The sequence below is a fragment of the Mauremys mutica genome, chromosome 15 (assembly GCF_020497125.1).
Source record: "Mauremys mutica isolate MM-2020 ecotype Southern chromosome 15, ASM2049712v1, whole genome shotgun sequence".
NCBI classification, from domain to species: Eukaryota; Metazoa; Chordata; order Testudines; family Geoemydidae; genus Mauremys; species Mauremys mutica.
The window spans coordinates 38,902,850-38,928,530 of NC_059086.1; the positions used below are offsets into that span (position 1 = coordinate 38,902,850).

The following is a 25,681-nucleotide window of genomic DNA, read 5'->3' on the forward strand; positions in this document are numbered from 1 at the left end:
GGCCCTTGCACCGGAGGGGGCGGGCGCTGCTTTTCGATCATCTCAGCCGGCAAAGCGAAAGTTCCCACCCTCCTGCCCGGCCCCACCCCGTGACTCGCTGTGGGGCCAGGCCGGGGGCAGGGGCCGGGGAGAAGCGGGTGAGTGACTGGGGCGAGCTGGGGACGGGAGCAGCCGGTCTCTGCCAGCGCTGTGCGCCCCCCCCCCCCCGCGGCCCCCGGCAGGAAGTTTTCAGGCTCGGCCGCCAGGAAGCTGCTGGGAGCTGGGCTGGAGATGGGGCGGCCGGTTCCCTGGGCCCTGGGTTTGCTCCTGTCGCTGCTGATCGGAGCCGAGGCAGGTGAGCTGGGCGATGATCTGGGCACCGCGGCGCTAGGCGCTGTACAGGCCGCAGGTCTGCCCGGTGGGATGGGATGGGACAGCCGGGTCAGGGCTGCTCCGGCACGGGGGGGGTGTCACCTCAGTGGCCTGCTTAGGGTAATGTTCTGCTTCCCTAAATTCATCCTGTGGGGTTCCTCTTTAACAGCCCCCCGGGCCCCACCCCAGAGGTGGCTGCGTCTCGGCACCAGGCGAGGGGTCTCTGTATAAACAACCCCCGCGCTCCGCCCCAGAGGTGGCTGCATCTCGGCACCAGGCGAGGGGTCTCTGTATAAACAACCCCCGCGCTCCACCCCAGAGGTGGCTGCATCTCGGCACCAGGCGAGGGGTCTCTGTATAAACAACCCCCGCGCTCCACCCCAGAGGTGGCTGCATCTCGGCACCAGGCGAGGGGTCTCTGTATAAACAACCCCCGTGCTCCACCCCAGAGGTGGCTGCATCTCGGTGCTGGGGCATCCCTGTATAAACAGCTGCTGCGCCCCAGCCTCCAGAGGTGGCTGCATGTCTGTGCCGAGTGAGGGATCCCTGTTTAAACAGGGGCCACGTTCTGTCTCAGAGGGGGGTGTTAACAGCCGCCGGGCCTCACCCCAGAGGTGGCTGCGTTTTGGCGCCGAGCTAAGCGAATTGAGCGCATGCAGGGTCTGTAAAGTGCGTTGGGATCCTTCAGGGAGAAATGGGCCCCTGCGAAGGGGGAGGGGGAGCAGCCCCTGATGAGCTCAGTGGTTAATGGTCCCAGTAGTTAGGCTCTGGCGTTCACACCCAATCGAGGTGAAGTGGTGCGGGGAGGGGCAGGTCGGATCTCCATTGTTTAGCAGCCTGGAGACAAGAGTTTGGAAACCCTGGATTCCTGTTCGGGCCTGTCCCTCCCTGCCGAGATCACAACCTGCTAGAGAGCCAGGCCTAGTGCTTAGAGCAGGGGGCTGGGGGCCAGGACGCCTGGGTTCTCTCTCCAGCTCTGGGAGGGGAGTGGGAGCTAGCGGTTAGAGCAGGGGGGCTGGGAGCCAGGACTCCTGGGTTCTCTCCCCGGCTCTGGCAGGGGAGTGTGGTCTAGTGGTTAGAGCAAGGGGGGGCTGGGAGCCAGGACTCCTGGGTCCCGTTTCCAGCTCCGAAGCAGAGTGGGTTCTGTAGCCAGCGCGTTGCGGGAAGCTTTCTGCTGAGCCTGGCTTCTTGGAAGCAGCGGTGGGGGCGTTTCTCGCCTGGGCTGCATGTGACCCAAAGGAAGTGGGGCATGACCTGTCTCCCCCCCCCCCACTTCTGCTGAGCAAAATGGTTTCACTTCTTCAAATGCAATTTTAGCCGGACGGACGGACGGACGGCGACCCCTGGAGACTAGATTCCCTTCGCCTGTGCCCAAGGAGAGGGACTGGGCAAAGATCCCCCCCAACACACACACGGACCCCCCCCCCGCCTCCCCCAGCCCTGCACAGACTCCGTTCTAGGGGGCGGCTCAGAGCCCCGAACCCATTCAGGGCTGGTCGATGCCAGCTTGGCCGATGGGTTTTGCTCCTTTGACCCAGGGGGGCCAAGGCCCAGCGACTCCCCGCCAGCCGGGGAGCGGTGCTGGGTCCGCCCTGCCCGGGGTTGGGGGGCTGGATCAGAACCGGCCCCCCCACCCCCGCCTCCCTTTGCCTCCCCAGGGCGCAACTTCCGGCTGCTGAGGCAGCAGGTGCTGCGGGCGCGCGAGGTGCAGGCCATGCAGGAGACGGTCTCCCGGAGGCGGCTGCTGCGCCCGGCGCCCTGGCGTGCCCCCAGCGAGGGTGCCCTGCGCCAGCCCCTCGACCACTTCGATCGGCAGGAGGGGCGGGATTTTAACCAGGTGAGACTGGGGCCCGGCCCGGCGACCCGCCCGGATCCCCCCAGCCTTGCCAGGGGCGGTGCCGCCAGCCAGAGGTGCACAGGCGTGCGCGCACCCACGTGAAACGCACGCACCTGCCCCGTGCACTGACCCCGCTACCCGCTGGGGCCCCCCGAGCTGCCCCCGGGCAGGGCCCCCCCCGCCTCGCACCCACCGGCCCCTGTTCTCCCCCCACAGAGGTTCTGGATCAATGAGGAGTTCTGGCACCGCCCGGCTGGGCCCGTCTTCCTGTACATCGGGGGCGAGAGCTCCCTGTCGCAGTTCGCTGTGCTGGCGGGTAAGTGGGGCCAGGGCAGGGACTGGCTGGCTCAGGGGGGCAGGGAATGGGGCAGGGGCCTGTCCCCTCTAAGGGGCGCTGGCCCTGATCTGGCTGGCTCAGGGGGGCAGGGAATGGGGCAGGGGCCTGTCCCCTCTGGGGGGCGCTGGCCCCGATCTGGCTGGCTCAGGGGGGCAGGAAATGGGGCAGGGGCCTGACCCTGCTAGGGGGCGCTGGCTCCCATCCGGCCCCAGGCTGGGGACTAGCTGCCTCGGTGGGGTGGGGAAGGACCCGCTGCCCACAATGGGGTGATGGGGAGGGAGGGGCTCAGCACCTGCCAGGCTCCCGTGCCCTAACGCCGGCGTTGGTGCCAGGGCACCACATGGAGCTGGCTCGGAAATACGGCGCGCTGGCCGTGGCCCTGGAGCATCGCTTCTACGGCGCCAGCATCAACCCCGACGGCCTGCGGGACGCCAGCCTCCGGTTCCTGTCCAGCCAGCAGGCGTGAGTCCCCGGGCGGGGCAGGGCGGGGGGGGGTGCCCACATGGTTAGAGCCGGGGGGGGCGGGGCTGGGAGCCAGGACGCCTGGGTTCTATCCCCAGCTCTGGGAGGGGCGGGGCTTAGTGGGTTAGAGCGGATGGGGGGCTGGGAGCCAGGACTCCTGGGTTCTATCCCCAGCTCAGGGTGGGGAGGGGAGGGGCTTAGTGGGTTAGAGCGGGAGGGGGGCTGGGAGCCAGGACGCCTGGGTTCTATCCCGGCTGTGCCAGTGGCTTGCTCTCTGACCTCAGGCAAGTCACGGCCCCACTCTGTGCCTCAGTTTCCCCTCTGTGAAATGGGGATGATTACACTGACTCCCTCCAGGGGTCTGACAGCAAGTCACAGGGGTTGGGGGAACCCCGGGGTCCCAGCTCTGTGCTCAGCTCACCAGTGTGGGTTTTTCTCTCGGGATCTCCCCCTCGGTCCCGTTGCAGCCTGGCTGACCTGGCCTCCTTCCACCTCTTCGTCACCCAGAAGTATAACCTGACACGGAACAACACCTGGATCTGCTTCGGGGGCTCCTACCCCGGCTCCCTCGCCGCCTGGTTCAGGCTCAAGGTACCGGCCTGGGGGGCACCGGGGGGCTGTTGGTGCATGGGGCTCTGCTGGACCCCTCGCCAGCATCGAACCCACGACCTCGGGATCTGAAAGCACAGACCTGTGCCGCTTCGCTGGCATAGAGCCGGCACCCGGCCCATGAGAGTCAGTACACGCTCCAGCCACTAGAGGGGGACACAGAGCCAGACGGCGCTAGCCTGGGGTCTAGCGGTGAGAGCAGGGGGCTGGGAGCCAGGACTCCTGGGTTCTCTCCCTGGCTCTGGGAGGGGAGTGGGGGCTAGTGGTCAGAACAGGGGTCTGGGAGCCAGGACTCCTGGGTTCTATTCCCAGCTGTGGCAGGGATGTGGGGTCTAGTGGGTTTGAGGGGGGAGGACTCAGCAGGGGGGACTGAGCCAGCCCTGGGGTCCACCCCAGAACCCCCTCACTGCAGGGGAGCCCATCCCCCACCCATCCCCCCTGCTCCTATGGGGTTGTGGGAAGGGGGGTGGATTTCCTGCCAGGCAGACGGAGCAACGGCTGGGCTGGTTTCTCTCCATCTCCCCCTCCTCTCTCTCCTCTCCTAGTTCCCCCACCTGGTCTTCGCCGCCGTCGCGTCCTCTGCCCCGGTGCAGGCCCAGCTGGACTTCACCGGCTACAACCAGGTGAGTGGGCAGCGCGCGCGGGGCGGGGGGGGGGAGCAGCTTCCCTACCCCCCTTTCGCCTGGGGGAGGGGAATGTCCTCGGAGCAGCTCTCCCTTCGCCCCCGACAGCTGTGCCCCGCTGTGGGGTCCTGACTTTGGATCTGGGCAGGGAAGGGCTTGGGGGAGCAGGAGCCGGGGGGGGTGTCTCTGGGGCTCCCCAGCCTGCGCTGCCCCCCGAAATCCTGCCCTGAGCTCCGCCGGCATGGAAGGGACTGGGGGCTGCAGGGGGCACCCCCAGGCTCCCGTCGCTCTCGGGCAGCTTCTTGCAGAGGGAGCTGGGGATCCGCAGGAGGGCCCCGGCATGGGGCGAGGGGAGGGACCCGGTGACTCCTAGTTAACCCTTTTGCTGCTGCATTAACCCCCGCGCGGCGCGGCTGTCTTTCCTCCAGGTGGTGGCGGCGAGTCTGTCGGACCCGGTGGTGGGGGGCTCTGCCCAGGTGGGTGAATGGTTCGGGGCGGGTTCCGGGGGGAAATCCCAGAGATTCGCGTGTCCCGTCCCCTCCCCGCCACCAGCATTGCGTGGGACGCTCCGAGAGAGCTGGTGTGTGGGGCCCATCTCTGACGTCTAGGGCTCCCCGCCCCCCAGCGTCGACACCCGGCCCCACTGGGCCCGTTCACACCAGTGTCCTTCCGTTGGCATGTGAGGAGCTGCTCCTGACCGGCACCAGTGTCAATGAGAGGAGAATTAGGCCCTGTACCCTCCCAGAGCCGGGGAGAGAACCCAGGAGTCCTGGCTCCCAGTCCCTCCCCACTCTAGCCACTAGACCCCACTCCCCTCCCAGAGCCAGGAGAGAACCCAGGAGTCCTGGCTCCCAGCCCCCTGCTCTCACCACTAGACCCCACTCCCCTCCCAGACCTGGGGAGAGAACCCAGGCGTCCTGGCTCCCAGTCCCCACATCTAACCCACCAGGCAAAATCCCCCGCGGCCGCGAACGCCCTGGCAGGCGAGTGCCTCTCCTTTCCCCCCGCAGTGCCGCGAGGCCGTGGCCAAGGCCTTCTCCGCAGTGGACCAGAGGCTGCACGCCGGGCGGCTGGCCGAGCTGCAGAAGGATTTCCGCTCCTGCGGGCCCCTGACGGAGCCTGACGACCGCGGGGAGCTCGCCAGCAACCTGGCCGACATCTTCATGGGCGCCGTGCAGTACAACGACGAGGGGTCCCAGGGAGGCACCGTGGCCAAGCTGTGCGGCATCATGAACGACACGGGCCTGGGGTCCCCCTACCAGAGACTCATCGCCGTCAATAACGTAAGGCTGGGGGGGGTCTGGATCCAGCCTGGCTGAGACCCAGCGCGCTCGCTGCACACAGGGGCCAGTGACCGTCACTGCTGAGCCGGGTCGTAGTTCAGGTGGCCTCCAGCTCCTGTTCTCCTCTGTGGGCCAGGCTTCCTGCTTGGACTACATCTCCCATGATGCACCCCAGCCTTGTGGCAGAGAGATGGTGGCTGCAGTGCATCATGGGAGATGAGGCCTGGCTGGGAAGGCTGATCCATAGAGGAGAGGGAGGGCATGAGGCACTGGAACAACGTTTCCCATGATGCACCACAATCTGGGGGAGGAGGAAGGTGGTGCCTCATGGCAGTGGCCTCTGTGCATCATGGGAAATGAAGTTCAGCTGGGAAGTCCAGCCAATAAAGAACAATGCACCAGAACTACATCTCCCATGATGCACTGTGGCCAGGGGGAGGGGTGGGCACGTGGTGGCTGCAGTGCATCATGGGAGATGAAGTCCAGCTGGGAAGCCTAGCCCATAAAGAATGAAGCACTGGAACGACATCTCCCATGATGCACCGTGGTGGGGGGTACAGCCGTCCCGAGAGGCTAAAGGAAGGGGGGAGCCCAGTTTCTCCCCAGTCAGCTACGAGCAGAGGGGTCCTGCCCCCCCCGCCAGTGTGCTGCGGGCGCCCCCTCCTGTCGATCCCATGGGCCAGAGCCGCTGGCGACGGAGCCAGACGGGTCCCTCCGAGGGGCGGGGGTGGCCCTGGCTGACTCCCCCGTGTGTCGCCGCCCGTGGCAGGGGTTCCTGGAGAGCATGGCGCTACCCTGCGTGGAGAACTCGCACCAACGCGCCCTGGCCGAGCTGCGCAGCGCCAACCTGACCCTCAGCGGCGTGGGCGAGCGGCAGTGGTACTTCCAGACCTGCACCGAGTTCGGATACTGTAAGCTGGCTGCGTGGGGGGGGGGGGGTCGGTCCCTCCTGCTGCCCCCCATGCGATCCCCCACCTCCAGGCATCCTCTACCCCCACCCCACGGGCCGGGGCAGAATCTGGGGAGAGCAAATGGGGCTTAAAGCCCCCCTCAGTCCCTGCCCCAAGACGGGGCGACTGGGATTGGGGGCATCAGGCTGGGGAGGTCGAGACGCAGAGCGACCGCGGGGCCCGGCTGCGTCTCGCAGCCTCGCGAGGGAACCCCCTTCCCCTTCGCCCCGGCTCCCCCCGGCCCGGGGGCACCCTCTCCCCCCGATCGCCCCGTTTCTTTGTCTGTCTCGGGGGGGCACCCCAAAGAACCGTGGTGCTGACGTCTCCCCTGCTCCAGACCAGACCTGCGAAGACGCCACCTGCCCCTTCTCCCGGCTCCTGACGCTGTCGGCCCAGCTCGGCCTCTGCTCCCAGGTGTTCGGCATCGGCCCCGAGCGCGTGCGGGAGGCGGTGACCTTCACCAATGAATACTACGGGGCCGACCACCCCAAGGCCAGCAGGATCCTCTTTGTGAATGGTACGGGTGGGGGGGCGGCCGCTGGGGAGGGGGCGGTCGCGAGATCGGACCCGCGGGCCAGGCCTGGCATCGCCTCCCCCTGCCACGCTGGAGCTAAGCACCCTCTCCTCTGGCCCCCGCCCAGGCGACATCGACCCCTGGCATGCGCTGAGCGTCCTGAAGAACCAGTCGCGCTCGGAGCTGGCCATCCTCATCAACGGGACCTCCCACTGTGCCAACATGAACCCCTCCAGGTCCTCCGACCCCCTGCCCCTCGTCTCGGCCCGGCAGGTAAGAGCCCGGCGGGAATCGGAACCGACCCAGACTCGAACCCCAGAACCTCGTTACGTTCCAGTGACTCGCCCCGGCCCCAGGGCTGCTCTAACGCACACTGCACCCCGTGAAGGACCATGGGGGCAGGGAACAGCCAGAGCCAGTGGGCTCCAGCCATGCCCCCGATCTGCCCCCTACGCCAGTGGGTGCAGAGCCGTTATGCCAGGTGGGGGGTGGGGCGGTCCCTGCGTGGGGGGGAGGGGGTTCTCAGTGGGCTGGTCCCACACCTGAGCGTGACTGAGGATCCAGCCCTTTGGGACGCAGCACGAGGGATGGGGTGGGATCTCCGTATCCTGGCGGGGTCCCTCCAGCTCGCTCCGTGTCCCCCTCCCTGCTTCTGCAGCGGATCGACTACCACGTTGGCGACTGGTTGAGCTTGGCAAGGAAGGCGCCTTCGGCCCCCTGAGTCTCCGGGCGTGAGGCCGTTCGCCCTCTGACGCTGTGCGGACTTCGCCTGCGGAGGGACGCGGCGAGATCTTCCTTCCAGCAGAGATTTACTTTGATTGCCAGCTCGTCGGGGCAGGGGCCAGCTTTCTGCTCGGCATTCGTCCAGCAACCAGCGCAACGGCTCCGCGATGGGGGCTCCCAGCTGCTGCCGCGACACACAACAAAACATGATCCGGGGAACCAAGGGGGGTCTGAGAAATCTGCTGCGCTGGGGCCAGCCAAACCCCTGGGGATTTTCTGGGGACAGCTTCATCCCCCTGCTGCGTTGGTTTGGGTCCTTTCATTCCTTTATCCAATGAAAGATGGTTTTTTTAGACGTTTCTGTGAAGCCGTCGGCTCCTTCGTGGCAGCGACTGAGGCGAACGAAGCAGGATCAGCCTGTTGCTGGGTCCTATTGTGTAAATCATATTGTCTGATGAGGCTCCAATCGCCAGGATCAGGACCAGGGTGTGCGGAGCCCTTAGGGATACCCCGCAGGGCAGGTTCTCGCTGCTTCAGTATGGACCAGGGGACCAGGGTGGGGCCTGCTCCTAAACCTCTTTTGCACTCCCCATATTCTGGACCCTGCATCAGTTACAGCAGCCTTGGGGCTGCTCTAACTTGAACTCTGGCCACTGTGGGCCCTGGGGGGCAGAGAATAGCCACGGAGCAGTGTGCTCCAGCCACACCGCAGGTCCGCCCTCTCTGCCAGGTCTGGGAGAGGGGTGCGTTCAGGACCATCACCCCAACTCCACCCCAGCTGGGGGAGCCCCATGCGTGTGGGGATTCTCAGGCTGTTTCTGCCCCGCTATGCTGCAAGAGGGGTGCAGAGGGGCCCAGGCGTGACTGAGAATCACACCCAGTTTCTCATGGAGACATCCTCTCCCATTGCCACCCCCCAATGCCCCTTTCTGCACCTACCTCTCTGGGCGCAACGGCGGAGCTGGGGACCGGGGGCTCTCCCCCTGCAACAGGAGGGCAGAGCTCATTCCAGAATCGGGTCTCCCCCCAGGAGGAAGGGGCTGTGCCCTTCCCCATAGGGAGAGACAGTATGCGCCCCCCCCACCAGAAAAAAAACCCTCTCTCCTCTGCCCCCTTTACATGGCAGGACAATGCCCTGTGAGCGCCATTGATTTCTCTTCGCTGCCCGTGACTCGTGAGCAAGGCGACGGCAGAAACGCCATGCAGGAAGTAGCAGGTTCGATTCTCTCTCGTCCACTCGGTTCCCGGGGCGGGACCGGGGGGGCAGAACGCAGGCGCCAGACCCTCCAGACAAATCCGCGGGGCCCCGTTCGGAGGAGTTGCGGCAAGAAGAAAGGAAAAGGCCCAACACGTTTTATTTTAAAGTGGGGGGGGGACAAAACCCCAAACCAAAGAACACGACAGGCTCCTTCTCCGTCTCATCCCATCCCTCCATTTCCCCGTCCAAAGTGCCCCAGACAGCGCCTAACAGGCCCGGGATCGTCCATCCTACCGGTCCTGGCCAGCCCGGTAATGCCCACTCCCCAGGCGGGCCCAGCAGGGGTTATATAAAGGGCTTCCCTACCCAGAACCCTTTGCGGAGAAGGGAAGTCCCTCCCCTGCGTCTAGGCTACTGACAGTTCATCCAGCCAATCAGCTCTTTCACCCGTTTCATTTATAAGGCCGTCCCCTCCATCCCACTGCTCAGCTTCAAGGGGCAGAGATGCCAGTGGGAGGCGGCGGCTGGTCCCAGCAGCTCCCCTTCGGCAAAGAACTCTTCCATGTCCAGCTGCAGGTCCCGCAGGTCCTGGATCTCCTGGGCGATGGAGTCCAGGTGCCGGAGAAGCGCCAGGTCGGTCACCTGCAGGCTGAGCTGGGATGGGGATGGGAGGAGAGGGAGGGAGTTATGGCTGGTGGCTCCCACGGGGCGGTGGGAGTTACCCATGACCCCTGGCCCAGGCCTGGCCTGGCCTGACCGGGCTGCTGGCGTTGACAGGAAAGGGAGGGCCTGTAACCATGAGATGTTGCTCCCCTTCGTGACCGGGAATTGCGGCCGCTCCTGTCGAGCCAATCGCTAGCGGTGAAACCTGCCGGCAAAGCGGGTGTCTCCATCCCCCTCTAGGGCAGGTCCGCAGAGAAGATAACGGCCTTCTACTGCCGCCAGTTCCCCCCTTAGGAGTCCACCGCCAGGGCCCACCCGCCAGCGCCGAACCCCTTCTGAAAAACCAGTCTGAACTCACCAGCTCCTTCCGCACCCAAGAGATCCCGGCCTGGAGGCCGGAGCCCGGAGCACTGTCCCTTTGGCCGCTTGTCTCCAGCGCCTCCTGGCGCTCCCCTGCCGCCAGAGGGCCATGCGTGTGGGGGGTGCGGAGCGCGTTGGGCAGCGGGGGCAGCCCCTTGAAGAGAGACCCCTCTTCCTCCAGCCAGCGGCGTCCGGCCATCGAGTGCCTGAGGCTGGCCTGGGGTGTCCGGGAAACGGGGGAACCTCTGTTAGAATCTCCCTGAAACAGAGTCATGCTCCGAAGGGTCCTATCACAGGTGTGGACTATGGCTGTCACCCCAGGCTTTTTGCACAGGGGTCGCGCCCCACACTCAGACATTTCCCCCCCCCCAAAGTTTTTCTCCTTTAATCCCTCCTGACCACCCCCTCCTTCCGGCCGAGAATTGAGGTGGGTGGCCCCAGTCTTGCCTAGCACGTCCCTCACACGAGCAGAGCCCTGGGGCTGCTGCAGGGAGGGGGTTGAGCCGGCGAAGGGCCCGGGTGGGGGGAGCGTGGCCGTGGCTAGAGGGAGAAACCAGGCGTCTGTTGCCTTGGGTAGAGGCTTGCAAAGGAGAAGGCTCTTGCGCTACTGATTGTGGGAAGGGAGGGAGGAGGGGATGGACGGACAAGCTGGCGATTTGAGCACCGTTCCCCAGCACCACGGGGCAGTTGAAGGGACCCTCCTTACCGAGCGAGCGGGAGGGCACTACCGAGCCAGCAGGAAAGCTGCAGCGCCGATTCCCTTCCCCTCTGTCCCACGGCGCTGCTGAGCCCAGCCTGGACCGCCAGTGCAGGGAGCGGCTCTGGGCGCTGCCCGGCCAACGGTAATAACCGTGCCAGGCTCCCAAGCATCCAGCGGAGCTGTGGGCTCAAAGGTCGCAGGCGAAGCAGCCCGTCCCCACGCCCTTTGGCACGCGGCCACCGGCTTGCCCCTGCCAGCGGCTCCCTCCATCACCCCAGCAGAAATTCCCAGGGGAAAGGCCACACGCCCTGGGCAGGAAACCCCAGTGCCTGCTCCTGGGACCCCCAAGCTGTCCGAAGGGGGCACTGAGCCGCACCACGTGCTTACAGGAGAGCGCAGGTGGGGCTGCTTCGAGCGGCTTTGCTGGGGCTCATGCAGGGGACGGCTCGGACGCCCCCCGGCTCAGAGGAGCGAGACGCAGGCCCCTGCCCGTGCAGGGCCCTGGGAGCTGGAGTCCAGCCACGGGGGCCCCTGCTGGACCCCGGAGGGGAAAAGGAGGCGCGGTGGCCTGGCGCTGTGCTGCATGTCGCCCACTGCACCCTACACGCCCTCCCCCCCGCGAGGCAGAGGGCCCAGCTGTGGGCTGGCACCGGGGGGCTCCCCCTGTTTGAGATCTGGGCAGCGGGGCCGTTACCCACCAGCCGGGTGCAGCTGGGCTGCGTGACAATGGCACGGAGCACTTCCCACAGGCAGGTGGGGGGGGAAACTGAGGCACAGAGCAGGGACGCGAGTGGCTCAGGGGCGCACAAGGAGTAAGAGCTGCAGATAGTGCTCAGGATCCCCCCCCCCCCATGACTCCCCCCCGCTCCAGCCAGGGCAGGAACCCAGGAGTCCTGGCTCCCAGCCCTCCCCGTCCCCGCTCCAGCCAGGGCAGGAACCCAGGAGTCCTGGCTCCCAGCCCCCCCCACCCCCCCGTCCCCCCTCCAGCCAGGGCAGGAACCCAGGAGTCCTGCCTCCCAGATCACTACGGGGGCGGAGACAGGCGGGCTGAGGGGCGGGGCTAAATGAGGGGGCGGGGCTGAGCGGAGGGGGAGGGTCCGGCCGCTCAGCGGGCGGGGCCGGGAGTCACGTGGCCGATTCAAGATGGCGGCGTCCAGGGCGGTAGGTGGCGGGGGGGGCAATGTCCGCGCGCGCCCCGCCCCGCCCCCCTCGGGGTCCCCAGTGCCCGGCCCCCCCCCCCCCGCCCATGGATCAGCGGGGGGGGCTCCTCGGAGCGAGTCCCCGGTCCGCGCGCGCCGCAAGCCCCGGGCCCGGCTCCGCGGGGGCTGGTTCCGCATGGCCCGGGGGGGGCCGGTGCCCGGTGCCGGGTTTATCCCGCTCTCCGCTGGGCCGGGCCAGTGGCACGTGGTTCTAGCCCGTGTCAGCGCAGAGCCGCTGCCCCTGGCGGGGGGTGTTGCCGTGAGGCGTGGACTGGCCCGAGGGCCCCGCAGACGCAACCTTGGGTTAAAACCGGGGGGCCGGACAGCAAGTGTGAAAACCCGGGACGGGGGTGGGGGGGTGATAGGAGCCTATAGAAGAGAGAGACCCCAAAACCGGGCCTGTCCCTTTAAAAACGGGACATCTGGGGTCACCCTAGTTTAAAAGTGCCTCCCTTGGGGTTGCTTGTAAAAGTGGCTTTTTAAGAGCCCCCCCCCCCCCCGCAATAGTTTTGGGGCCAGATTTCACCTTGCCAGGTTCCCTTTGAAACAGCGGCTGTTTCCCAGCCCAGGGGGCTGCATGTCACTGCTGGGTGAGGCAGGGTGGGCTCGGGGAGAAGGGTTTGAGGAGTTGGGTTTGACATTTGAAATCCCTCCGGGGCAGCAGGGAGCTGAGAGCTCGGCCCGGCCGATGTCACTAGATCTCTCTGGGCCGAGCTGCGGCGCGACCGGGACCCCCCGGTGCTTTTCATGGCTGGGTCAGAGGGTTGGATTCCGCCCTGGTCGGCAGTGACCCCAAGCTCCAGCTCGATGGTCTCCGCGTGACATTAGCGGCACGTGGCGACTGAACGCGCGGGCGAGCTGAGCTCTCTCTGAGCCTCGGTCGTGCTGTGAAGGTGCGTTAGCCTTGGCAGACCTCACCCTGGGCTTGGGGCGTTAACGTCCTCAGGTGAAGAAGTGGATTCTTGGCTGAAGTCTTTGCAGCCTGGTTAACTTTTGCAGTTACCTGTAAAACCGTAACCGAGAGGTGAAAATGGCAAGGAATAAAGGAAAGACGTTCGGTATTCGCGAGCCACGCGGGAGCCTCAGGAGCGCTAACCTCAAGCAGTTCAAAACTCCCGAGGCAAAGCCCAGAGATCGGCTTAAGAATCCGGGCATTTAAAATCCCGAGTTTGGAGTTCCTCTGATTCACCTGCTGGCTGGTTTTTGAGCCTCTGGGGTATGCTCAGGCCAGAGTTTTCCTCCGCAGCCCTGAGGGCTGGAGCTGCAGGTGGTTTTGAAAACGAAAGCTGAGATTCTCCTGACTGCGGGAGTTGGGACATTGAGACAAGCACCACGGATCGCGAGACTCTGAGAAACCCATCAGAGTTGGCAACGCTGGATCCACCCCCCCACCAGTGGTGAGGGGGGGTGGGGGCTGTAGTGGCCGACGGTGGGGGTGCAAGGCTGGTGACGGGGCGAAGATGCAGCGTGTGGGACCGTGCGCTCCCCCCGCTGGTCTGTCAGCGCAGCCCCCGCTGTGTGCCGGCTCTCGGCTAGCAGGGCCGGCCGGCACTGCCTGCAGCGGCTGGTGAGCCCGGCAGGCACCAGGCAGCAGCCGGTTACGTGTTGCCTCTGCTGCCCACCCATCAGCCCTTTGTGGCTCCCTCGCAGTCCTCTCCCTGCTTTGCCCCTTGGCTCCCCAGCCCCACTGCTGCTCCTCCGCATCCCCCCAGCGGGCGCATCGCGCGCCCAGCGCCGTGCGGAGAACCAGCCCCTGGTCGCAGCGCTCAGCTCACCGACAGCCTGGCCGGCAGGCGCCTTCCTTCCCCCACTGCCTCCGGCTGGGCCGGCGCGTGGGACCCTCCGGCCCGGGGGGCCGAGCCCTGCATGTGCCAAAGCCCCACAGCGCTGGGGCACGGGGCAGCCTCTCCGCCCCCCAGCTCGGCTCTGGAGTGGGGGGGGGGGGAGCGATTTCCACCCTGTTCACGTCCCCGCCCGGCAGGCTCCCCCGGCAGGGGCTTAGCCCCCTATTCCCCCTCCCCCCTCGCCGTGGGGCTGCTCTGTCCCCTGGCACCTCCCCTGCTGAGCCACCTCTGCCCCCCTGCAGTCAGGTTCCTGGGACACACTGCTCCTAGGGCTTAACCCCGTCCTGCCCGCGCCGTAGCCGGGGGACAGGAGGCGGCTGGGGGCTGGGGGTGGCTAGCAGCAGCCTGGGGGTGCCAGCTGCCTTTCCACGCTGTGCGGGCAGCCAGGGACAAGCTCTGCCAGACACGGGCCGGGTCATCCCCACCCCCCCCGTCCCTTCCTTCCCGTGCTCTGCCCACGCTGTGCTGTGACCCCGGCAGCAAGCTGGGGAGGGGGACGGGGGAGATGTGAGACCCTGCATGGCCCCCCCCATGTGTTGCCAGGTACCAGGAGAGGCAGGTCCGTCCGGGGGCCCAGCCAGACGAGGAGGAAGGAGAGCGTCTGGCAGGGAGGGGAGGGTCGGTTGGTGAGAGAGATGTACGGGGTGTGTGTGTGTGTGTGTGTGTGTGTGTGTGACACCTCCTCCTGTGTGTGTGGGGGGGAGGGTAGGGGTATGTGTGTCACCTCCCCCTGTGTGTGGGGGGGTAGGGGTGTGTGTGTGACCCCTCCCCATGTTTTAAGGTAAATAGACTCCAGCTCCGTAGTATTTCTTTTTAACGGGGGCTCAGTGAACTCGACGTTAATTTGACCGTTTGTCCTGCCTCATTCTGGCGATTGCCGTCGACCTCGCCTGAATGCGAGAGATTTTACCAGGTGTCCCGTGTTCAGCACCGGGAAATCGGCTCTCCCCTCCCTTCGCCCGGTTCCCGGCTGCCTGGCTTTGCTGAAGCTCTTTGCTGGCCGTTCCCCGCCTCCTCTTTTTGCGAATGATGTTGCAAAACCAGACCCATTAGCCCCTCCATTTGTGGCTCCAGCGCAGGAGATGCACGGGGGGGCAGAGCCGCTCTGCTGCTGTGTGGTCGGGTGTTTCCCGGCTTGGGCCAGCTGCTCTGAGCCGTGGCTGCATGAAGCATCTCCGGCGGGAGAGTCGAAGGTGTTTTGCTGTAGCGAGCGCTGCTTTAATCGCATCTCTCCTGCAGACGGATGCTTCAAGCTGCAAAAACCCTGTACCTGTAACTTCTGGTTCTGCAGCTAGTGAATGAAGCTGTGAGGTGAACGTCTCCTTGTAGGGAAACAGACACAGACTGGGGAAGGGATTTGCTCACGATTTGGCAGCAATTGGTGATCCGGCTGGGGATAGGACCGAGGTTTCTTGACCCCCAGACTCATTATTATCCTCTTTATACACAGGGGAAACTGAGGCACGGAGAGGGCAAATTGGGAGAGCAGGGAAAGAAACCCAGGAGTCCTGAATCCTAGTCCCAGCCCTGCTTTAACCACTAGACACACTCCCCTCCCAGAGCAGGGGCTAGAACCCAGGAGTCCTGGCTCCCACAACCCAGGTAAAAGGCATCGTCAATGAGAAGCAGGTATCAAGGTGCCCCCCCGGGCTGGGGAATCCAGCTGTTTCGGCAGTGGCTGAGTTGTCCGCCGGTGTGACACCGTGAGCTGCCATCCGAGGTGTGAAATCCAGTTTCCAGTCAGTGCTGTGTGATCACACAGGTTGTGTCCCTGTCTCCTGTGCGGCCGCCACCTGTCAGCATGAGGCTCTGACCCCTCAGGAACAGAGAGGCCACATTTAACCTCGAGCCAGCAGAGCCTCTGGGAGCCGGGGATGGGAGGAATTGGGCTGCGTCCGTTAGCAGAGGATTCTCTTTGTATTCTGCTGTTTGCATTGCCAGCCCCCAAGCCCCCGGCCTTAGAAATCCGATTGACTGTCTGGGAGTTCATGTGATTAACCGTGTGTCTTGCAGCTCCGGCAATGCAGGGCCTTCGCCCGCCGTCCGTACGGCAGTGCCGCCTCCTCGGACCCTCCAAAGGACGGCATCCTTCAGCGGCTCTGTAACCGGTACTATGACATCGAATACCTCGTCAACTGGAGCGCGAAGCTTCCCTCCAAAAACCTGCGAAGGAAGAACGCGTACGTACAGCCCACGCCTCCGGTTTTCCCGAGCCAGGAAGGGGGCGGGGGATGGAGAGAGGTGGCTAGAACTTGATCCAGCAACTGACTTCTTGGAAAAGAGAAACTTCTGAGCAGCTGTGACTGTAAATGGGGTGGTTATGACCCCAAGAATTGCCAGGTGCCTGTGGGGAGACGGGCAGAACCAACCGCTCATGGGAGATGAGCGGAGCTAGGTGGGAATTGTTTGGTATTTGGGGGGGTGAAAAATGCCAATTTTTTTAACTGAAGCTGCTCACAGGAGAGAGTCACTTTGGATTTATTTCCCAGCAGGACAAAAATGCTGGAAAACCCTTTTGAATCAGCAAGTTTCATTTTTTTTCATTTGGAAGCAACTTTTTGGTCTGGGAATGTAACTTAATTGATACTAAAAGAAAAGTAAAAAAGGGCAAAATTGAAGCAAAATTGAAGCAAAATGGCTCTGAAGTAAGAAAACGTTTCCACCGAGCCCAGCCGCATGTTTCTGTTCAGTTTGTCTGCTCACAAGTGTTGGAGATTTTGCTCTTTTGTCTCGATTCTGTATGAGAAACATTTTCCAGATCTTGAAAATTCTCACAGGGCCTGAAAACCATTCCTGCCCGGCCCTCTTGTAAAGAAGAACACGCAGCCCTTCTGGGGCACTTCTCCTCAGGAGCGCTCCGAACTCAAAGGCGCAGCTGTTATGACTGGGTCATGGGCAGTGCGACCTAGTAGTCGGAGCCAGCATCTGCCGTCACGAGTCGGGAACCAGGGGCGGGAGACAAACTGGAGGTCGGGAACTACAAGTCAGGCACCAGGAGCTGAGCTGGGTCGGGCCGCCAGGCAGGGGGACGGTTGGAAAGTGGCTGCATCTGTGACCCTTGTGGGCCCGGGTTCGAGACCCATGGCACAGGGGACTTGCATGTGAGCTGTGGAGCCCTTTGCAGCTGGCGTCGCCTGCACCCAAGGGCTAGTAGCTGTTCCCAGCTGGTGGCGCGGTCGGTGGGGTTTCTGGGGCTCCGTCCGGTTCCTAGCAGCCCACGAGACTCATTAAGTCTCAGGGTTGCTCTGGTCCTGGCATGGTGTGTGGGAGAGAAGCTGCCCTGGCGGCTGGACTTCGTTCTCCAGCGGCTTTTAACTTCGGGACGGTTATTTGAGTCCACACCGTATTGTTTGTTGTTACCGTAGCACCGGGGGCCCCACTGTGCCAGGCGCTGCACGAACGCAGAGCAAAAAACCCGTCCATGCTCCTCTTATCCATTCACACGCCCTGGACCCGCACGGATTGAAACGAACGGGCTCCGGGTGCATATTTCAGCAGGGGCTGCGTGTGTACAGCTCCGGGCCCGCCAGGGGCCGGCTCCAGTTCAGAGGTTCCATAATAATAATAGTCCTTGAAATGCACCATTTTTGTGTTGGAAAATGTTGTGATCCTTCCCCCCCGCCCCTCTTGCCAGGTACTACCGCTACACCAAGGACCTCTACGGAGACAACGCTGCCGCCGCCTTCTTCGTCCTGACCCACAGAGGAAGAGTGAGGTATTGACGCTCTCGGCCAAGCCCTGGGGATGTGGGTCTGGCCTGGGAAGCCCCTTGGCAGAGACCCGGTTCCCGGTGCCTCAGTGCTCCTAACGCTGGCGTTTCTCCTTCCAGGTTTCAAGGCCAGGAGACCTGGTTCTGTGTGGACCAGCGCGGGAAGTTCAGCTTCGATTTCCTGCAGCTCCGAGACGTGCCCGTGGTGGCCATCGACCTCGCGGGCTCCGTGTTGAACTACGATGGGGTGGATAACCTAGGTGAGAAATCGATGGACTCCACAAAGCGCATTTGTCTGGGGGATCTTTGGTGCAGCTGGGGGCACAGAAACACTCAGGCTCACAAGAGCGGCTTTTCTTATGGAGGAGGCAGTGCGGGCTAGTGGGTAGAGCCCCGGACTGGGACTCAGGAGATCTGAGTTCTGTTCTCAGCTCTGCTGCTGTGTGGTCCCCACCTCTGTGCCTCCATTTCCCCATCTGTAAAATGGGAATCGTGATCCCGACCTCCTTTGTAAAGAGCCTTGAGATCGAAGGATGAAGCCAGGGGTGATAAGTTTTGCTGATTTCCCTTGTCCCAGAGCTCTTGAACGTCCCCAGGAGTCCTCTGTGGAGTGAGCACTTCTCAGGCCGCATACAATTACCCTGCAGCAGTGAGTTCCACAGGTTATCATTGGAAGAACTAGATTAGTACAGTTGAGAAAAGATTAGACATTTACTGTAATAGCAGCGGAAATGCATCTCTCCTCTGGGAATCCCAGGGTGCTCTCGGTATTAATTTATACAACAGTAGCGCCTGGGTGCCCCTGCTGCGGCCCAAGGCCCCGTGGCGCTAGGTGCTGTACAAACACACAGACGATCTCTGCCCCATAGAGTGTATGGTCTAATTTGTCGATTGTATTGGGAGGAGCGGCTTGATAGTTGGAGGCAGAGACCGTCCGTCCCTTCTTGTTTTTAAGGCTGGTGCGGTAGGGTTCAGACAGCTGCCGTGTGTCAGGGAAGTGACAGGACTGGCCGGTTTCCTACTAACTAATCCCAGGGGACCGTGCTGACGCTGGGTGACTCAGGGACGTACCAATCTATTTATCCGCTGACGTGATGCCCAGCCTGACGCTGGTCTGGGCTGCACAAACCGGGGAATCTCCCGCCGGAGCAGAGAGGTTATTTTCCCCCTGTGTCTGGCCCTGGTGCGACCGCCGCAGGGACCCGGCGTCCAGTTCTGGTGCCCACGAGTCAGGAAGGAGGTTGATCAAGGGGTGAGGGGTCCCTGAAGGGGCCAGGAGAACGATCGAAGGGTTAGAAAACCTGCCCTGGACTGACAGACTCTCAGAGCTCGGCCCGTCGAGCTGAACACCGAGAAGGTTCCGAGGTGTTGAGGTTAGTCTGTGCGTATCTATGCGGGAAGCAGCTCTTCCGTCTCGCTGAGGGAGGCTGAACCTGGCCCGTGGCTGGAAGTTGAAGCCAGACGAACTCAGACTGGAACTGAGGCGTGGATTGTTCACAGGGAGGGTAATTGACTAGAGCAGTTTCCCGGGGGTGGATTCTCCAGCCCTGGACGTTTTGAAATCAAGGTGACGTGTGTGTTTAGAAGCTCTGCTGTTTTGTGGCCCGTGGCACGCAGGTCAGGCCAGCTGATCACGTGCTCGCTTACAATCTGTTCCTCCATTTCAGCAGCACCATCTTTGGCTGTTGAAATCCACTTTGGCCTTTGCCTTCCTGCTTCCTGTGCCTTTTAATATTTGATACAGTTCCCTGGCTGGGAGCCCGTCGGAGGCAGTAATGCAGCGGGCTCCTCCCCGGGCTCGCAATGGCGACATCGTGTTCTTAATGGACAAGGGGGAGCCAAGGAAGGTGGAGGCTGAGGATCTGGGTAAAATCTCACGCTGAGGGTTTGTCAGGCTGAGAAATCGTCTCCCACGGGAAGTGGTTGTAACCTGCCTGCCGGAGTCACTGGCCTAAACCCCAGAGAGCATGATGGGGAGAAAACCCCTTTTCTCTTCTCAAACTTCGGGGAGGTCACTGCTGCGTCTGGCTTAGCGTTCTCCTGCGCTTACAACTTGGGTGCCAGCGATCCCAGCCCCGACTCATTTGTCTAAGAATCCGACTCCCCCAGTGTTCACCTTGTAACAATCTTTTCCGTGAGTGGCCGGTGCCACGATCCCGCGGCTGGTGCGTGTTGGTCCCGACGTCTCCGTGGTGGAGCCAAAGGCAGGACGGGAGCCTTGGTGTGCGGCTGGGTAGCCCGTTCCCTGATGCTTGGGCTACCTTTAGTAAATTGCAGATGCTTTTGCCGTACGGGCAGTTCCCGGTGGCTGTGTTGGCAGGGTGTGTTCCTCGCTGTGAGATCCTTCGTAACGCACGGCTGGAGGGATGGCGTGTCCGTTTCCTGGCAGTCGGAAGCAGCTGCTATCTCAGGCAATGATTTGATTAACCTAATCCATCTGTTTGCATTAGTCTGAAATAATCAGATGTATCCGAAGGCATAAAGCTGCCATCTGTTGAGACCAGATCTCAGGTTACACAGAGATCTGTTGTCCGGTGTTTAGCTGTCGCTTTGGTCTGATCTTGTTGAGGACTCATCATTGCCAGCTCAGGATTTTAGTGCGAGATTTGGTGGTGTCCTTAAAGCCCCAGCGCCTGGAGTCCTGTGATTCCATGAGCCCCTCAGGGTGTGTCCACACCATGGTGCTGAATCTCAGAGCCTGGGTCAGCTGACTTGGGCTCAGGCTGAGGGGTTAAAAACAGCACAGCAAACCTGGAAAGCTCGCTGCAGCTCTGGCCTCCCGGCAGCCAGACGGCCCTGTTCACGAGAGGTTTGCCTCCTTGCCCACCCGGGACTGGGACAAAACCGGATGTGGTTTTGGCCAGCATTGGCCAGGGGACTTGGAGTTAAAAGCATCCAGAGGGCAGGGCAACGGTGGCTGTTACGGACACAGGGCAGAATGGCCGCTGGTTGCAGTGGTGCTAAGCCACCAGTGATTTGGGTCAGTGGCTCTCCGTTTCCCGTCTCGAGGTAGAAGGGCTGGTTCCCTTGGAAGGGAACGCACAGCACGCTGGGCCCAAACCAGCCCTGCGCCGACTTGCCGAGGCTTGAACCGGGAGGAGTTTGACCCTTTGTCTGCAGTTATTTTCATCGGTTTCTCTGCCACTAGACACAGAGGAGGCAGGAGGAGGCCACCCCTTTTCCTTCAGCTGATGCAGCCCCCTAATTCCCAAGGGTTGGTTCCTGACCTCGCTGCGTGTCTCTGCTTAGTGGAGCCAGGTTTGGGTTGGTCTCTGGCTGCAGGGGGGCGGTTGGATTTTCTCTGCCCCGGGATCGTTTCTGGTTCTCGCCCGTGGCCGCCGGGCCGGATTCTCAGTCACTCCGCACCTCGTGTAGTCGCAGCAGAACGGCGCAGGGGGTGGCATTTCACCGGCTGCGGCTGGTGGAAGGTGATGGGGAATTTGGTGCATCACTTGCACCGTCTCTGAGCGTCACTCAGTGGAGCGCAGGACTAGGCCATTGGCTCTGCATCACCGGGGGGCCATGGCTGCTGTGCGTGTCTCACGGCACTCGGCTCAGCGGGACTCGGGCTTTATTGTATCACTTTGATGGAGGAGGTTGATAGTCATTTTTAATTTTTTTTATTTTTTTTTTAATGGATGTGAATCTTCACTGTTGTGGGAAACTCTGGGCGGGGTCAGACAAGGGGGGGGGGTCAGACGATGGTTATTTAATGGCAGGAGATGCTGAGATTCAAGTTAACGCTTTAGAACCATTAAATCACAAATTGGCAGCATCACGTGTCAAACCGGGCGAAGTCACTCGCCTGAAATCGAACGCTCAAGCGGCGCTTTTCGCCCGTTGCCTCGCTCTGCGTGTTGAGCGTCGTGTCGGGGAAATGGACGTCAGCGCCAGGTGCTGATCAGAGCCGAGTTCTCCCAGCGCCAGATAGAACCCAGCCCCCCCGGCTCACGCCTCTCTGTGCCGCCCCCTGGAGCCCAGTGCGGAGACCCAGCCTCTGACCGGAGGGAAGGAATCGGGGCCTTTGCTCGTGGACGTTGACTATCGGGCCACGTTGCAGCTTGCAGAGATCATTTCTCAGGTTGCTGGTAGCAGCCAAATGGATCTTTGAGGCCTGTGTTGTGTCAAGTTACGATTCCCCAGCTCCTCTCCCACCCTTGGCCGGCATTTCCTCACCTGGGCTCAGAGATACCAAGGCCAGAAGGGAGCATCTAGTCTGACCTCCTGCACATTGCAGGCCACAGGCCCTCACCCACTCTGGCTGAGGAAGGGAAAACCCGCCAGGGTCTCCGCCGAGCCGACCTGGTGGTGGTGGATTCCTTCCTGACCCCAAATCTGGGGATCAGTTAGACCTGGAGCATGTGGGTGAGACCCGCCAGCCAGACACCTGGGGAAGAATTCCCTGTAGTAGCTCAGAGCCCTCCCTGCCTAGTGCCGCGTCTCCGGCCACTGGAGCTAGTCGCTGCTAGGCACGTTCAGGCGACAGAGAAAGGGGGGCGGGTTTCCAGAGGGGCTGAGCGTCTCCCGCTGCCAGACATCACTGGGGGGTGGGCGCCAGGCGAGAGGGAGGTGGGTAAGCGCCACCTCCTGTGGGAGGAGACAAAATTCAAGTTCCAGGGGTCATCTCGGAAGCTCTTGCTCCGGGTGGGTAACGAGATTGGGGCCAGTGGTGGGGGTGGGGCTGGCCGGCTGCCACCGGGCTTGGGGGCTGTGGCTCCACCCTCCTTTCCCTTTCTGCACCTGCAGTGAAGCTGACGGCGCTGCAATCCCTGGACCTGAGCCGCTGCCCCCACGTTGACGACTGGACCCTAAGCCGGCTGCATGTCTTCAAGGACAGCCTGGAGGAGCTCTCGCTGGCTGGGTGCCCCCAGGTCACGGAGCGGGGGCTGGCTTGCCTCCACCAGCTCGAGTGAGTGGGCAGCGCGGCGCAGTGGTCAGAGCGTGGGGCGGGGAATCGGGAGGCTGGCTTTAGCACGGAGGGGAGGGCTAGGGGTTAGAGCAGGGGGGTGCTGGGAGCAAGGAGGCCTGGGTTCTACCCTCAGCTCTAGGAAGGGAGTGGGGCATAGTGGTTAGAGGAGCCAGGACTCCTGGGTTCTGTTCTGGGCTCCAGGTCTAGTGGTTAGAGCAGCGGAGAGTCAGAACTCCTGGGCGCTATCGCTCTGTGCCTCAGTTTCCCTCTCTCTGTGAGGGAGGGCGTTGTGGGGGAGCTGTGCGGTCCGGCTAATTAGCCAGAAGGGGCTTTGAGCTGCTCGGGAAGAGCCCAGGAGCGTGAGGGTTATTCCTGCCCCGCCCCTCAGACCGTGCAGCTGCGCCAGCCGGGGGATCCGTCGCGTCGCACTCACGTAAAATCCCCCGGCGGCGCTCGGCCGCGGGCGTCTCCGGGAACACTGGCCCGCTGGAGCCGCTGAGTCACTGCGGATCGCCGGGGTGTGGTGCGGGCAGATCCCGGCCCCTCTCTCCCTCCTTGGCAGGGCTGCAGGGGCCTCCCTCGGGCGTGTGCCGCGAAGGTGGGGGGCTGCTCCCCGGTGCCCCTGGCCGGGGAGAACGGCGCGTTCTGCCCCTGTGGGAGCTAACGTGTGGGCCAGGCAGCGTTACTGGGGCTCGGAGAAACCCGCTTGGTCCTCACCTAACCCGTGTGGAAACGACGATGCCTCCTCCCCCCCCCCCCGGCTCCCCAAGGACTGTACCAGTGCCCACCTCTTCCACCCAAGACACGACAGGCGCCCTGTGCGCTGGGTTCACTTCCACGGGGCCTCTCCTGGCGGGAGCTGTGCTCCTGCAGACGCCCACCGTCCCCTTCGCCCCAGGACATCAAAGTACTTTCCAATCTCCCCGTCCGCCCGGCGGAGAAACTGAGGCACAGACAGGGAGTAGCGAGTTGCTGGAGTCTGTGCTACCTGCGAATAGAACCCAGGCGTCCGGGCCACATTTCTCCCTGCTCTAACCACTAGACAGCGCTCCTTCCCCTGAGGCCAAAGGGCCAGGGCCAGGGCCAGGTTTTTAAAGGGTCGCTGGTGCCTGACTCCCGGTGGAGCTGATTCCCATTGTGTCTCCCGTGGGAGTGAGGAGCCGAAAGACACAAATCCAGCCCTGGAATCTCTCCTCCCGCGCGTTGAGCATCCTGTGAGGGGAGGACGGGGCTTATGGGCCAGCGGGGCGTGGCGAGAGGAGGGTGGGAGGAGGGTCTGGCTCGGCTCCCAGCTCTGGGGGGGAACCTCTCTAGCTGAGTCAGGCTGGGGCCCAGAGGAGTTTTATGAGCAGCGTTTCCCTGGCCACAAGGCTGCTCATTGCTCTGCGTTTCGTTCTTCTCCCTTTTCCCGTCACCCTCCCCAGGCACCTGCGACGCCTCGAGCTCTCGCACCTGCCCTCGGTGCCCGTCCCGGGGCTGGTCCGCATCTTGGTGGAGGAGATGCTGCCCCGGTGCGAGGTGGTGGGGCTGGCCCCGGTTTCTGGCGCCCAGACGAGCAGGGACGGAAGAGAGGAGCCCAGCGGGGCCAGGAGAGCTGGCGAGATCCCTGCCTGACGCCCGGCTGCCCTGCCCCTGCCTTTCCCCGACGCCGCTGGAAGAGATGGGCGCAAGCCGCGCTCCCCTCCGACCCCAGCCCGCAAAGGACCCCAGCGTCGCCGGAGACCTGGGCGGTCCGGGCCCCCCGCTTCGCTCACCCCTAGGACAGGGCTGGCAATCGGCAGAACCGCGCTGTGGTCATTAAAGGCCCCTCCCTGTGCTGCTCCCACGTCCGTGTTTGCGGGGAGAGGCCCGAGCGCCGGGAGAACGTGGGGATACCGGGATGGAAGTGGCCGGGAGGCCAGGGGCCTCTGCAGCTCAGCGGGTGAACCCCCGGGCTGGGGTGGTTTGGTTTGGGTGGCGGCGGGGCCGGCCGGGAGCGGCTCCAAGGGACCTGGGAGAAGGGAAGATTTTTCGCGTTGGGCTGAGAAAGTTCTCGGCGCAGAACCGTGCGGCATGTTCCCCACGCCGCAGCGGGCGGGAAACGGCAGAAAGAACCGTGAAACAAACAGCCCCTCCCCCCCCCCCGTTCAGGCCACCTTCAGCCCGGGGAGAAGCGACAGCCGCCATCCCCCCTTCCTGTTTGAGGGCGGGCGGGTGGGCAGAGAGCCGGACGCGCCTTCATATGCCTAGTGGGAGGCTGTCGCGCCCGCGTCTCCCCCTCTTCCGCCCGCAGGCCTGTCCCATCGCCGCCTCCCTCCCGGCCTGCCTGGCGTTCCTCCGCCAGCCGGGGGGGCCCGGGATGGGGGGCAGCTCATTGGACCCACTTCCGCTGGGGGGAGAGAGGCGCTTGGGAGCCTCCCGGCGCGCTGGAGGGGCCCCGCAGAAGAGCTCCGTGTTCGCTCCAAAGCGCGTCCACCACCAGCTCTGACCTCCCCTCCGTGTCCCTCCGGCCGGGTACGGCGCCGGTCCCTGGTGCCCGTCGCCCGGGCATGTCGTCTCCGGACACGGCGCCTGGGGAGAAGCGGCTCTCGCCAGCCCAGTGCCAGGCTGCAGCGGATGCCGCGTGATGTGTCCGTGTGGCTCTGCCCCCGAGGGAGGCCGTTAGCCGCGGGGAAGCTTCTGTTCCCTGTTAGCTTTTGTCCCGGGCGTCAGCTGCCCGCGAAGCTGCTGGGTGCGGGGTGCCTGGCGCCCGCGTGCTGAGCCTGCCGCAGGCCTGGGGGTGGGGGGGGTTGAAAGCCCTTGGGTGCGTTTGGGGTTTGAGTGGAGGAGCCTGGAGCGTGGCCAGCTGCTCGCGCCCGGGGGAAAGGGGCTGGCACGGTCCTGCCGCTCGTTCTGCGGCCGTGTCTGAGCCTCACCCGTACGACCCACCCGCACCCCTCACGAGCCAGGGGAGGGGGACCCTGGGCCCAGCAAGGACTGATTTGTTCCTAGTCATCTAATGAGTCCGTTCTTGAGCAGGGGCCAGAACCCAGGAGTCCTGGCTCCTGCGTTTCCCGCCCGCTCTAACCACTAGACTCCACTGCTCTCCTGGAGCTGGGGAGAGGACCCAGGAGTCCTGGCTCCCAGCCCCCTCCCCCCCGCGCTAATCACTAGACCCCACTCCCCTCCCAGAGCCGGGGAGGGAACCCAGGAGTCCTGCTGCCCAGCCCCCCGCGCTAACCAGCAAAGCCAGAACTGGGCCCCGCTGGCTCCCGCCCAGTGGAAGTGCTGACGGGCTGGTTATTTTTAGCAGCAGGTTCCTGGTTCAAACCCCGTTATCGCCTCCGGGCGCCTCTCTGGCCGCGACCCCGGCCGGGGCGACCGCTGCCCTCCCGGTGCCTCGGCCACAGGCCTCGTAACCCCCTGCGCTGCCGGCTGCCGAAGGTGGGGCC

The 25,681-nt window shown here is 63.7% G+C and overlaps 2 protein-coding genes across 4 annotated transcripts; both read left to right on the forward strand.

Moving 5' to 3' along the window:
* LOC123350343 (thymus-specific serine protease-like) lies at positions 1 to 8,044 on the forward strand. 2 transcript variants are annotated; one of them, XM_044988872.1, is made up of 12 exons: positions 1 to 334; positions 2,010 to 2,188; positions 2,405 to 2,504; positions 2,858 to 2,987; positions 3,455 to 3,578; positions 4,142 to 4,219; positions 4,648 to 4,695; positions 5,230 to 5,502; positions 6,272 to 6,413; positions 6,790 to 6,969; positions 7,094 to 7,239; positions 7,582 to 8,044. In XM_044988872.1, exons 1-12 carry the CDS (start codon positions 271 to 273, stop codon positions 7,699 to 7,701), a joined length of 1,584 nt encoding a protein of 527 aa, XP_044844807.1. In that variant the 5' UTR covers positions 1 to 270; the 3' UTR covers positions 7,702 to 8,044. The 2 variants fall into 2 exon arrangements, with proteins under 2 accessions (XP_044844807.1, XP_044844808.1); XM_044988873.1 differs by having other exon boundaries at positions 76 to 334; positions 7,625 to 8,044.
* A 1,332-nt stretch (positions 8,045 to 9,376) lies between these two features.
* On the forward strand, positions 9,377 to 24,091 carry LOC123350344 (distal membrane-arm assembly complex protein 2-like). 2 transcript variants are annotated; one of them, XM_044988874.1, is made up of 6 exons: positions 9,377 to 9,520; positions 15,667 to 15,833; positions 17,288 to 17,368; positions 17,483 to 17,622; positions 22,109 to 22,271; positions 23,696 to 24,091. In XM_044988874.1, exons 1-6 carry the CDS (start codon positions 9,392 to 9,394, stop codon positions 23,883 to 23,885), a joined length of 870 nt encoding a protein of 289 aa, XP_044844809.1. In that variant the 5' UTR covers positions 9,377 to 9,391; the 3' UTR covers positions 23,886 to 24,091. The 2 variants fall into 2 exon arrangements, with proteins under 2 accessions (XP_044844809.1, XP_044844810.1); XM_044988875.1 differs by lacking the exon at positions 9,377 to 9,520 and adding an exon at positions 11,705 to 11,771.
* The last annotated feature ends 1,590 nt before the right edge of the window (positions 24,092 to 25,681 follow it).